General features: G+C 57.8%; 2 protein-coding genes across 2 annotated transcripts; both read left to right on the plus strand.

Moving 5' to 3' along the window:
* The first annotated feature begins 772 nt into the window (after positions 1–772).
* On the plus strand, positions 773–7,267 carry AJM1 (apical junction component 1 homolog). The gene is made up of 2 exons (XM_026685824.2): positions 773–982; positions 3,076–7,267. Exon 2 carries the CDS (start codon positions 3,141–3,143, stop codon positions 6,369–6,371), a length of 3,231 nt encoding a protein of 1,076 aa, XP_026541609.2. The 5' UTR covers positions 773–982; positions 3,076–3,140; the 3' UTR covers positions 6,372–7,267.
* Positions 7,268–9,542: 2,275 nt separating this feature from the next.
* On the plus strand, positions 9,543–11,121 carry PHPT1 (phosphohistidine phosphatase 1). The gene is made up of 3 exons (XM_087943930.1): positions 9,543–9,731; positions 9,908–10,032; positions 10,858–11,121. Exons 1-3 carry the CDS (start codon positions 9,587–9,589, stop codon positions 10,948–10,950), a joined length of 363 nt encoding a protein of 120 aa, XP_087800056.1. The 5' UTR covers positions 9,543–9,586; the 3' UTR covers positions 10,951–11,121.
* Positions 11,122–12,157: the final 1,036 nt, after the last annotated feature.

Below are 12,157 nucleotides of genomic sequence, written 5' to 3' on the forward strand. Positions count from 1 at the left end.
GGTGCAACCAGTTGGAGCAAATGGGCAAGCCAGCCCGTCGTGGCCCGTTAACGTGGTTGATCCCAGAAGGCGACTGCTTAGATGGAGGAGGTTTAACTGTTCGGGAGGAGAAGAGGCCTGGCTGGCTGGCCTTTCCTGGCTCCGGAGCTTTGGCCTACCTGGTTGCAGGTGAGACAGGTGCTCCCTGCCCCGCCCTCTTCCTCCCGAAATCCCTCGCCGCTGCCTCTTCCTGGCAACAAGACTTGGCTGGCTTCTGGCCAAGCTGTCCAAGCAGCCTTCCGCGGGGTGTGTGTGTGTGGGGGGCACAGGTCGGCCTCTGATTCACTTTGCAGGGGGGGACGACAAGCAGGGAGGGGTCCTGCTCCAGGCAGAGAAGGAGGAGTCTGGCTTGAGGGCGTGATTGATGGAGGGCAGGCCGGGCAGGCCTTCTCGGATGAGGGGAGTGGAAGGGGTTGGGTGCTTTGCCCAGGGCAAGGGGTGCCAAGCGGGAAGACATTTCAGGTGTTTCCCCCCCCAAGGGCTTCCGTGGCGGGAGTTAAATATCTCCAGATTCAGAGGCACCTGCAGATCAGGGATAGATGGGGAAAGTCGACCAGTTCTCGTTGTCGGCTTCTCCCTGGCACGATTCTGCCAAGATTGGTGAGGAGAGGAGACTTGGCTGGAAGGCCCTCCCTTTCTTTGGGTTCCTCCCCTCCCAAAGCAAGTGGGTTGGGAGGGGGACAAGCCCCTCGCCCCACAGGGGTAGGGTGAGCGGGTAGAGGGGGCTCTGTCAACTCCCCTTCCTCTGCTGCCCCTTGCTGGCGGAGGTGCCAGCTGCTGGGCCTGGTGAATTCCTGCCTCCTGCTCTGCGGTGGACGCGTCCCCTTTAAGGGCTGCCGGTAGCCACTGGGGCGCTGCGGAGCCCAGGAGGGGTCTGTGCCGGCCGCCTAGCAGGTGCCGGAGCCAGGAAGGGGGGTGCCTCTTCTGCGGGCACCCAGGCGAGGTGAGGAGGCCGGAGCTGGCAGCCGGGGGCGGGCGGGCAGCAGGGAAGCTGGGCAGGAGATGGTGCCCTGGGCGGGGGGGACAAAAGCCCCGCTCCCCGAAAGCCGGGAGTTTGCTGCATCTCCGGCTGCAGCTGGGAGGGGGGCTCCCTCCCCCCCCCTCTCGCCAAGCCAAAGAGCAGCCGAAGGGGGGTGCCCTGCCTCTTTTATCTGGGGGCAGCTTCCTGTCCCCCCCCACCCGCTACTGAACCGCTATGCGTCCGCCAGCAATGACGTATTGTGAAGAGGGAGCCCCCAGATCGCGTCTCAAGTGTTGGCATCCCTCTGGGCACGTAGAGGGGCATCCCTTCCTATGCCACAGCCGCCCCTCTGTGTCCCTCAGGTGGGTAGGCAATATTGGCCTGGAGGGGGAGAGGGGAGAAGGCAGATTTGTTGGTAGGGGAGGGGTTGTGGGCCCCGCAGGATGCCCTCCAGCTGGCCAGGCCTTTCGGGCTGCCTCTCCATCCCCCGCAGTGCCATCTCGGTGCAGAGGGCACTCCGGGGAAGGCGTCCGATGCTCCTAGCCTTAACCCTTTTTGCTCCTGGTTGTAATGGGGGCGGTGAAGTTCAGACATCCCGAGGGGGGAACCCCAGGTGTGTGAACTGAACCCCACCTGATCTCCCTCCTTCCCCACCCAGCCCTTTGCACATGCTCTGTTTGGTGCAGGGGCACAGGAGGAGGAGGAGGGTGAAGTAAAGAGGCTGGCTGAGTCAGAACGGCCACGGTGGGGTCTGGGCTGAAATGGTGCTTGGCTGGAAGTTCCTCCAGGGGAGGGGTATGGCAGTGGGGTCTTCCTGGCAGGGCTGTGGGGAGAGGATGGCCTTGTGGGGAGGGGTCTAGCAGAGGGAGCCCGACCTGCTGGCGGTCTTGGCCTCGTGGCGTCTGCGCCAGGGGACAAGCGCCGTGACGCCAGGCCGGGCAGGAAAGGCACCTGGGCCAAGGGCGGAAGGCAAGCGGGGTTGCCTGGCAACCCAGGAACTGGCACTGCCCTGGGGCTGTCAGAAGGCCAGCTGATGGCAGCATCCGTGGGTCACGGTTTCCGGAGCTCCCAGGGAGGTTCTGGCCTGGAGGGGCTTCGGGACGGGCCCCCCCTCCCTCCCTCCCTCCCTCCTTCCTTCCTTCCTCGATGGGCGACTGGGGGAACCGAGAGCCGAAATATCCTTTTTTTTGCAGCGTCGCCTTGGCTTTCACCAAGATGGGTTGGGAGGGTTTTTGCAGAAAGGGCAGAAAAGGGAGGGGCCGGTTTGGCAAGGCTTCAGGGGGTGAAAGCCCTAAACTGGGGGAGGGGTGTTCCAGTTGGGGCGGGGGTGGTGGTTTCTGAGTCGTAGCAGGAATGAAAGAAGATCCCCCTGCCTCCTCCTCCCCCCATTTCCCTGGGATTCAGGGCTGATGGAGGAACTTCGAGTTCTTTGATTCAGGGACCCCCCCTCTTTTCATGGGTCAGCAGGGAGGAGGGGAAGACCACGAGGCTTTTGCAGGATGGGGGGTGGGTGGGTGGGTGGGGGGCTTAAAATAGACTTTTTCTGCCCTCCCTGCTTGATCCCAGGGAGGACAGATCTTGGTCTCATCTGAACCGGACCACAGCTGCTCCTGCGCCTGGCCTGGCCTTCCTCGGAATTTCCCAGCATGCATTGCTTCCCAAAAGAGAGAGAGGGGTTGTGTGTGTGTGTGAGAGAGAGAGGAGAAACCATGGTAACCGTGCGGTCTATGCGTGAGTCCAGCTTGCATTTCTGTGTCTGCTCCCTAGTGAATATTAGCAAAAATGCCAGCCAGCCTCCCTGCTTCCCCAGTCCTGCTCTGCCCAGTAGGAGCAGGTCTAGGGGGTGAGGTTGCCCAGTGGGTCAGGAAGCGCTTGGCCTAATGAGCCATGGGGGCCTCTGGGGCTTGCAGAGCTGCACCTTGTGCATCAGCTCTCATCCCAGCCCCCATTATCCCATCCCACAAACCCTGGCGGGACTCCTGGCCCCAGCTTGGGCTGAGAGTGGCCCCCGGATCCCCGGTGGCTGCTGTGCTTGGGCCCACCGCTTAGCGCCCTGTGTCGCTCCCTCTTTCCAGGCCTGGTTGCCTTCGTTGAGATGATCTGAGGAGGGCCGCAGAGGAGCAAGGACGCTGATTCTAAGATGACCCGAACAGACCCGCCTGACATCCTGGTGTCTGCCGTGTATCCGGACGTTGCCGTGGCCTCTGTGGGATCCCACCGCTCTGCCTTCTGCCAGCCCACCAGGCGATGTGACTCCTCCATGTCTTCCTCCCTGAAGAACCAGCCTGCCCAGCGCTTCAACAAGCGGCACTGTCGCAGCTTCGATTTCCTGGAGTCCTTCGACGACCCTCCGCCGGTGACTCCCGCCATGGAGCGCCATACCCGGCAGCCACCCGCGCCGGGACCTTCCTCGGCTCCCATTGGCAAGAGGGTGTCACTCCGGGCTGCTGGGCAGGAAAGCTACATTGCCCAGGGGAAGGAAGTGGCTTCCCGAGCCGAACCCAAGCGGCGGGCCCGATCCAAGAGCGCCCCCCGCGTCAAATCCACCTTCGCCCCTGTGGCCGCCCCTGTGGCTTCGGGCTCCCCACCGGCCCCGGCTAGGAGGGGACGGGAAGTCCACCGAATGTCCCGAGAGCCCGAGCGAGCGGAAGCCTCCCCTCGCCGGGAAAGCAGCTACGCCTCCATGAAAGCCTTGATGAGCGAGGTGCACCCCATCAAGCTGCAGCCTCAGCGGGCCGGCGGCAGCCGCATCTCGCCCCTCTGCGTCACGGGAACAAACTGCCCCGAAGAGGGCCCCCCGGCGGCGAGACCCCCGCCGCCCAGCGTGCACGTCAAGCGCCGGGTGGACATCAAGCCGGACGAGGCCGCCGTACTGCATGCAGCTCGCAGTGCCAAGGGGTCCCAAGGCCATGGCGAGGCGCTCCTGGCCTGGGCTCGACCTCCAGGCACGCCCCATATCTTGGCCGTGCCCAGCAGCCGGCAAGTGCCCATGTCTCGGACTCCCACGCCCAGTGACACTTATAGTGGGGAACACCGAGGGCTGGCCCCCTTCCCCACTGAGTTTTGCGATGGGGGCGCTGCTGTGCCCGAGAGCGGCTGCCTCCCTTACATCCCCTATGTGCCCCCCAAGTTCTTCTACACAGAGGAGGCGGGCAGTTTCCCTCTGAAAAGTTCCAGCTACAAGTCCTACCCTCCCCCTTATGGGGGCCAGGTCCTCCCGCCCCAAACCTTTTACGCAGAAGAGCCTCCTCCTCCTCCAGGGGGCTACTACCCTGTTCCGGCGAGAGCTTTCCTTGTGGAGGAAAACAGGACTCCTTTCCCCATTCAGGAGGCCCCTGCGCAGACTTTCTATGGGGACGACCCCCGCCTTTACTCTACGCCCAGGACTCTTCCCCCCAAAGCGGTTTACCCCGAAGACCCCAGGCCTTACCCGGCCTTGAGGGCCAACCCGCGTATCTTCTACACCGAAGACTATGGGAAATACCACGAGCGAGAGGCCCTGTCTCGCACTTACCCCCACTCCCGCCTGGCTCCCTCGGTGCAGTTTAATGACTGGTACTGCCCCGAAAGGGGGGCGGTGCCCTACCCAGCCTGGCAGCTGGCCCGCTTCCCAGTTCACCAGCCTGCCTCCCAAGCCATGCTGTCGTCGTGGCACGCCAGCTACAGCGTCAGCCCTCCCCGGCTTGGCGTGGACACCAGGCATTACTCCAAATCCTGGGACAATATTTTGACCCCTCACGTCCGCCGGGAAGACCAGCTGCTGCGTGGCCGCAGCTACGAGAACCTGCTGTCCCGGGACCCCCATCGGGCGTTCTCCCCGGATGACCGGCGCCAACCAGTGGTGGTGAACCTCTCCAGCTCCCCCAAGCGTTACGCTGCCCTTTCCCTCTCGGAAAACTCCCTCGTCGAGAAGTTGCATGCTGACAGGGGGCGCCATGGCTGGTTCGTCACGCCAGAGATCACCATCACGGACAACGACATCCGAGCCCACAACGGGCTTGGCAAACATGAGAGGCGCTCGGCCAGCTGGGATGTCCTGGATTCAGGGGACGCCCGAGACAGGGCCTACGTCCCCCGCCAGCCCTACGGCCCAGACCCTGGCAAAGAGAGCAGCGCCCGCCAGCGCAGCCTGGAGCAGCTGGACGAGCTCATCACCGACCTGGTCATTGACTACAAGCCCCCTTCCGTTTGCCAGCCCAGCGAGGTCAGCAACTTGGCCGACCAGCTGCGGCAGTTGATCAGCGACGGGCTGGGGCTGCCTCCCAAGAAGCCAGACCCTTGGAGGTCCTCGGAGCCCCATCCCACCAAAGAGCAGCCTGGCCGCAGCTCCTTCCATGCTGAGCTGTGGAAGGACCAGGGCCGCCGCTCCGCTGAGCCCCCGGCCCCCGGTAGGCCCTTGGACAAAGGCCCCGAGGACTGTTCCCCAGAGCTCAGCGCTGACGAGGACGACCTGATGATGTGCTCCAACGCCAAGTGCCGTCGCACCGAGACCATGTTCAACGCTTGCCTCTACTTCAAGTCTTGCCACAGCTGCTACACCTACTATTGTTCTCGCCACTGCCGGCGGGAGGACTGGGACACCCACAAGGAGAGCTGCATCTACGGGCGGATTGGTAGCACCTGCCGCCACGTGCTGCAGTTCTGCCGAGAGAACGGCGAGGTGCACAAGGCCTTCTCCCGCATCGCCAAGGTGGGCTTCCTGTCCCGGGGCCGAGGGCTGCTCTTCTTGGGTTTCCCCAGCTCGGGCTCCGCCGAGAACTTCCTGCAGTTTGGCCTGGAGAGCTTGCTGATGTCCCCCACTTACCTGTCGCTGCGGGAGCTGGAGGGCTATTCGGACAACCTCGGGGAGTACGCCCAGGAGCTGCAAGAGGCGGGCCAGCAGTACGACCCCCAGGAATGTTTCCTCCTGAACGTGACCGTGGCGGTAGGGCAGGAGGTGCCCGAGCAGCCCTCGCCCAAGGTGCAGGTGCCAACCGTCCGCAAGTATGCCAAGATGGCCTTGGCGTCCTCCAGCCCCGAGAAGAAGATCCTCAAGAAGGAGCGAGAGATGGAGACGCTGATCCTGACGCCCCCACCCGGCACGGCCGACCTGGACAAGGACGGCGAGGAAGGACGCAAGGCACGAGAGGTTTGCTTCATCAACATCCAGCGCGAGCTGCGCATTCGCGGCGTCTTCCTGCGGCACGAGTTCCCGAAGGTTTACGAGCAGCTGTGCGCCTTTGTGGAGAGCAACAAGCGCTTCACGCCCACCACCATCTACCCCATTGACAAGAGGACTGGCAAGCAGTTCATGTGCATGATCATGGCTGCCTCCGAGCCGCGCACCCTCGACTGGGTGGCCAGCCCCAACCTCCTGGATGACATCATGTGAGCCCAGCGCTTTGGCCAGAGGGCCGCGGCCTCTTCCCTTCTCCGCTTAGGTCAATGCTGAGGTGATGGCTAGCCTGTTGCTGTTATTTCCAAGGAAGGAGGGGTCCAGACGGGCCCCAGCAAGGGACGGGGCCCCTGGGAGAGAGCGGGGCTGCGTTGGTGGCCCTTGAGCCCTCACTGGACATGGGCCCCTATCCCTGTTTGAAAGATGAGCCCAAATCCGGTCACCTTCAGAAAAGTGGATGTTTTAGGAATTGCAGGCTTTGTCGGTCAACTTTTAAGGCAACAATAGGCAGCTTTACAGTCCCCATTTTTCTTCTGAATTCCTGCAGTCAAGAACGTTCTTACTTCGTGGGATGATTTCCTTTATTTATTTTTTTAAAAGAATTGATCCCGGAGAATAAAAGCGAGGTAGGGGGAGTTTCCCGCCGGCATTTTAACTGGGGGGTTCTTCTTCCTGGCCCTTGCAACTTCATCGTGCCCCCCTTGCAGCCGGGCAGCTGGAGGGTCGGCTGCAGTATTATCCCCCCCCCCGCCTCCCAATCATCTGCTATCCTGTAGTAAACCAGGACAAGGGAGGTGGCCATCGGCCTGGGCATACTGTGTGTGTGTGTAGTGGGTGGGTGTGGGGGGGGGGGTGAGCCACTTCCCACCAGTGGTGCCTCCTCCTCCTCCTCCCATCCGGGCAAAGAAATCCAGGTCAGGAGCTGTGGGCAGAAAAAGCGGTTGCTACAGCGATGCCCCATCTCTTTCAGGAAGGTGGGAAGTGGGGTCACTGCAGCCGGCAAAGAGTAGGATGCCAGGAGTTGGCCTCTTTCCCCGTCCCTTGGCCCATTTGCTGCCTGGCAAATGTGAAGAAGGCACGAGAGCTTTGGTCCCAAAATGGTTGGGGATGCATGGGGGAACTGGGGGTGGGTGGGGAGGGCTGCGTGATTGGTTTTTTTGTCCACGGGGGGAAGGAAAATGTATTACGCAGAATAGATTTTGAGTGGGGAGGAGATCTCCGGGGGCTCTGCCTTTGGGGAAGTGCCAGACCGATCTCACTGCTGTATTCCGAGTTACGTCTTTACGATTAAAGACATGCCGTGGCTCGAGAGGGAGCCTTGCCTTCGACATCTCTGCGCGAGTCCCTCTTCTACCAGCCGGGCTGCTCTCCTCCTTTTCCGGGAGAGAACGGCCTGTTGCCCCATTCCCCTGTTTATCCAGGCCTAGGAGGAAGAAGGCTGGGGAACCTGCCCTTCCTGAATCTCTTAGGGGTATGGGAGTCAGCGAAAGAGGGAGAGGAGGAAGTGGTTCCAGGGCCAAGCATGGATGATACGGTTGGAACAAGGGGAAAAAAAAAGAAGGGCTGCATGAATTGGGGGGTGGTTGTCTCTATTTCACTGCAGTGTGAGCAGCCTCAGGATCCCAAATGTTGAATGGCTAAGGGGCGGAAGGAGGAAGCTGGCCTGGGATATCCCTTTGCTCCTCTGGCATTGCCCCACTGTGGCAAAGGGGCAGCTGGGTCATTCATTGCTCTATAAGGCCTGTGTTTGAGTAAGCCACAGTGGCACTCTGGGAAGAGAGTTCCTTAGAGAAAAATCCCTCTGCCAAGGGGGGAATGAGCTCTTAAGTCTGCAGGCAGCTTCCCCACTCCCCACTTTTCCTCTCTGGCAGGCAACCTGCAGGACCAGAGGCCCCCTTTCCACCCCCCACCCCCACAAGTCCCTTCTCAGGGATTCCCTGGGGAGCTTCTTCCGTCCCAGCCCTGGTTTTGCCCCAAAGAGAAGTTGGCTGCTCCCTTTGCTTGGATTCTGCCTGTGAGGTGGGGGGAAACCAAAGCACATTCGCTGGGAAAAGCGATAATGGTCGAACATGTTAGAAATGTTTTCTCTTGGCCGGCATTTTCTGAGATTGTTCCAAGGTCTTGCTGGTTTTCCACGTTGCAGTTTGGATAATAATAAAAAAACCAAATGAATATATGAAAAAAAATATATATGTGTGTATATATATATGGGTCTTTGGTTATTCGGGTTTTCTCCTGCGTAAAATTGGAAGTATCTAGGCGACGTTTCGATGAAGTCTCATTCATCATCTTCAGGCTTGTGTCTTTGGCTTTGTGCTTCTCGAGCCGAAGATACAAGCCCGAAGATGATGAATGAGACTTCATCAAACGTCGCCAGATACTTCCAATTTTACGCGGGAGAAAACCCAATAACCAAAGATCCACATACAAATACCCGTGAGAACCTCAGAAAATATATATATATATATATATATATATATATATACACACACGCACGCACATATTCATTTGGGTTTTTTATACACACACACAGACTCGCTCATATAAATATATAGATACACATATATATAGATATATAGATATAAAAGTGAGACAAAACTATTTCGTTTGAATAAACATGAACTATAACTTGAATGGGCTATGTTTGCACTTTTTTGGGGGGGGGGGAGGCAGGGAAAAGGCTTGGTTTGTTCTGTGGCGGCTCCAAAGAGTTCTGCGGGGTTGGATAGAATTCAGGGGTCTCCAACCTTGGCAACTTTAAGCCTGGCAGACTTCAACTCCCAGAATTCCCCAGCCGCTTTGCTGGTTTGTATGCTGGGTTGTAAGCAGGTTGTAAACTGTAAACTGTAAGCTGGCTGGGGAATTCTGGGAGTTGAAGTCCGCCAGGCTTAAAGTTGCCAAGGTTGGGGATCCGTGGGATAGATGACCTTCGGATCCCTTCTGGACCCACAATTCTGCACTGTTTCCTTCATGGGGGGGCGTTCTCGGGAGAAGGACTACAACTCCCATCGACTCAGACAACAGTGTCCAGCCACAGTCCTGTACACTTGGGGGGGTTTTGGGGGGGGCAGCCTCCCCAAATAAATTGCCGAGCCGGAGCGCCACCTCGCAGCAAAGGCGGCAAAAGGGAGGCAGCCGCGAAGGCCATTCCTTGCGCCTCTGGCAGCGGAGAAATCTGCATATGTTCAGAGGCACAGTTGCTCTGGAAACCGCTACCGGCGAGGGGCGTCTCGCGCGCATGCTCAAAGGTCCGGCCTTTAATCCCGCCCTTTTCCCTCCCGCGGCACTTAAGATTGGCCGCCGCCTCAGGCTCGTCGTGGCGCCTCATTGGGTGAACAGCCACGACTGCCGTGCCTTGATTGGTGCATCGGCCAATGCGCGCGCAGAAGCTTTTCGCCGAGGGGTGTGAGGGGGTGTCGTGAATCGCGGAGATGGCGGACGGAGAGCTGGGCAGCGTCCCTGACGCGCTGATCGACTCGGACGGCGTCTTCAAGTACGTCTTGATCCACGTGGAGCCCGCGGGGCCGGGGCCGGGCAAGGACATCGTCCGGGGCCACGCTTGGGCCGAATACCACGGTAGGTGAGGCTGCCGGGCGGGGCCTCTCGCTGCCGGAGGGGGAGGAAGGGGGCAGCGGCTGCGATTGGGAGAGGCCTCGGGGAGGGCGGGCTCTGGGGCGGGGCTCCGTTGCCTGGCAACCGCCCTCCGTTGCCTGGCAACCGGCCTCCTCCGTTTGCTTCCCCCCCCTCCGCAGCCGACATCTTCGAGCAAGCGGCCGAGGAGCTGGAGAAGCGGGGCTTCCGATGCCGGTGCCTGGGCGGCGGCCGCATCTCCCACCGGAGCGCCGCCAAGAAGATCCACGTCTACGGCTACTCCGTGGTAAGGAGCCCGCGCGGGGGCTGCGGGCGGGCATCTTCTCCCGGCCTGTCAGGGCGGCCCAGAGGGGCACCCCGAGGCCATCCAGCAAGTATCATGGGGGGGGGGGCACCCCGAGGCCGTCCAGCAAGTATCATGCGGAATATGACTAAAAAAAGGGATTTATGTTATAGCATAAATCCCTTTTTTTATAACTATTAGGTGATGGAATATATTATAACTATTAGGTGATGGAATATATTATAACTATTAGGTGATGGAATATATTATAATTGTTTAATGGGATAATTTAGAAGTAGAATATTTAATGGGGCGTGAAAGGGAATCCACTCACTATAAGATAGGAAGGTGACACGCTTGAATTGGCAACTCTTGGGGAAACCTTGTTTTGAAAGGTGGGTACAGATTGAAATTGTACACAGGACAGATAAAAGTATAATTGTTTTGAAAATAGGAAAACCTTGAAAAGGATATGCAATAGATTTAGAAATTTATGAGTTATAAAATAAGCCCGAGGGAAGTATTTGAGAGGGAAAATGAATACAGAATATTTAAAGTAGTGATAAGATATGAAATTGAAGATGAAAAATGAATAGGTAACTGTGATTATATCTGTGTGGAGATTTGAAAACCTGGAACCAAGCTGTTCACTAAAAAAAAGATGTTTTATTTTTCTATGTTTTGTGAAAACCGTCCTGGTAGGGCAGAGCTGGGATATTTCAACTGTGCTTCTGCTTCCCTGGCTTAATTTGCCAAAGAGTAGCCTGCTTTTTGCCTCTAGCACCTTACGAATGTGTGTGAGTAGTAATGTGGCTTTGCTTTTTGCAGGGTTTTGGCCGAGCAAAACATGCCGTTGCCACAGAGAAGCTGAAGGCCAGGTACCCCGATTATGAAATCACCTGGGCCGATGAAGGATACTGACCTTCTGACCTCACCTTTGCGACTGCACAGCAGCAAGCGGGGACTGACGTGGAAGCCAGGTGTGGAAATCCTGCCGGCCTCCGGAGCTGTGCGCTGGACTGCCCGGTGACCAAACCCGGTGTGTCTGTGCATTGGTAGAAGGAAAATAAATGATTTGCGCTCGATGCTTAAGGTGTCATGTTCCCTCACGCCTCTTCCTGGATCCATTCGGTTCCTGTGATGTCTAGAGAAACGACGGTGAAGGGAGGAAGATAGTTTTATGTTTGCGTATGGACTGGAAAAACCGCAGAGGAAGCAGCTGAAATAATAAGCATGGACATCTGCACCGTTTAGAATGCAAACTCGCAAAGATTGTCCTCATCTGCTTGCCACAATGGCTCCGTTTCGTGCGTATACAAAGCAGCAATGTTCCCATGGCTGCTTGCACTTTTTAAGTTGCTTTGTTTTCTTGATAACTGTAGCCAGTCAGTATCTTTTTTTTTCCTGGAAAAGTTGTAACGTTTTCGTGTAACATGGAAAGCTGTAGGAAGCTGCTTAGAAAGGGAAATAAAGTGGCCCTGTTCTGGGCCGGATCCAAACTGCATGCTGAGGTGGGCTTTTTCCTCTCTCTCTCTCTGCTCCGGTCCAGCATGGAAACATTGATATTTCTTGGACGGTTCGGGTCGGTGGTAAAGCAATGCTTGGGCTTGTCCTGCTAATGACCTGCGGACCAGTTTTCTGGACAGCGTGCGAGTCTGCCAAGATCTTTCCTGGAGATTATGACTTTGATTGCACGAAGTCCAAGGGCGCCTTCGCGGAAATGAGGTTGGATTTCTTGGCCTGTGAGAGCAACAAGTTCTTGCAAAACCTCACTTTCTTGGAAACGAGGTTTTTACAATCTCTTGCAGTCTGACTCTCGGGGTGTGTGTGTGTGTGTTTTTAAATAAAAGAGTGCACAACTTGTGACCGATCTGAACTGGAGACAGATATTCACGTTCCTACTGGATGGCAAGGTGACTAGAACCCTTTGTTCTTTTCCCATCCGAACAGCTGCTTCGGTGTTCATAGCCGCTCTCACTCTCTCTCTCTCTCTATGGCATACAATAAAAAAATAAACCACTTGCCAGGCAGCCTTGCAAGATAGTTTAGAAATGCCAAGGGACAGCAAGAGGCTGGGGGAGCACTGTGGGCTGAGGAAGGGCAAGGGGGCTCATGGATGACACGCCCT

Source organism: Notechis scutatus, chromosome 15 (assembly GCF_049901735.1).
Source record: "Notechis scutatus isolate UNSWTSFEM ecotype Mainland chromosome 15, rNotScu1.2, whole genome shotgun sequence".
NCBI lineage: Eukaryota > Metazoa > Chordata > Lepidosauria > Squamata > Elapidae > Notechis > Notechis scutatus.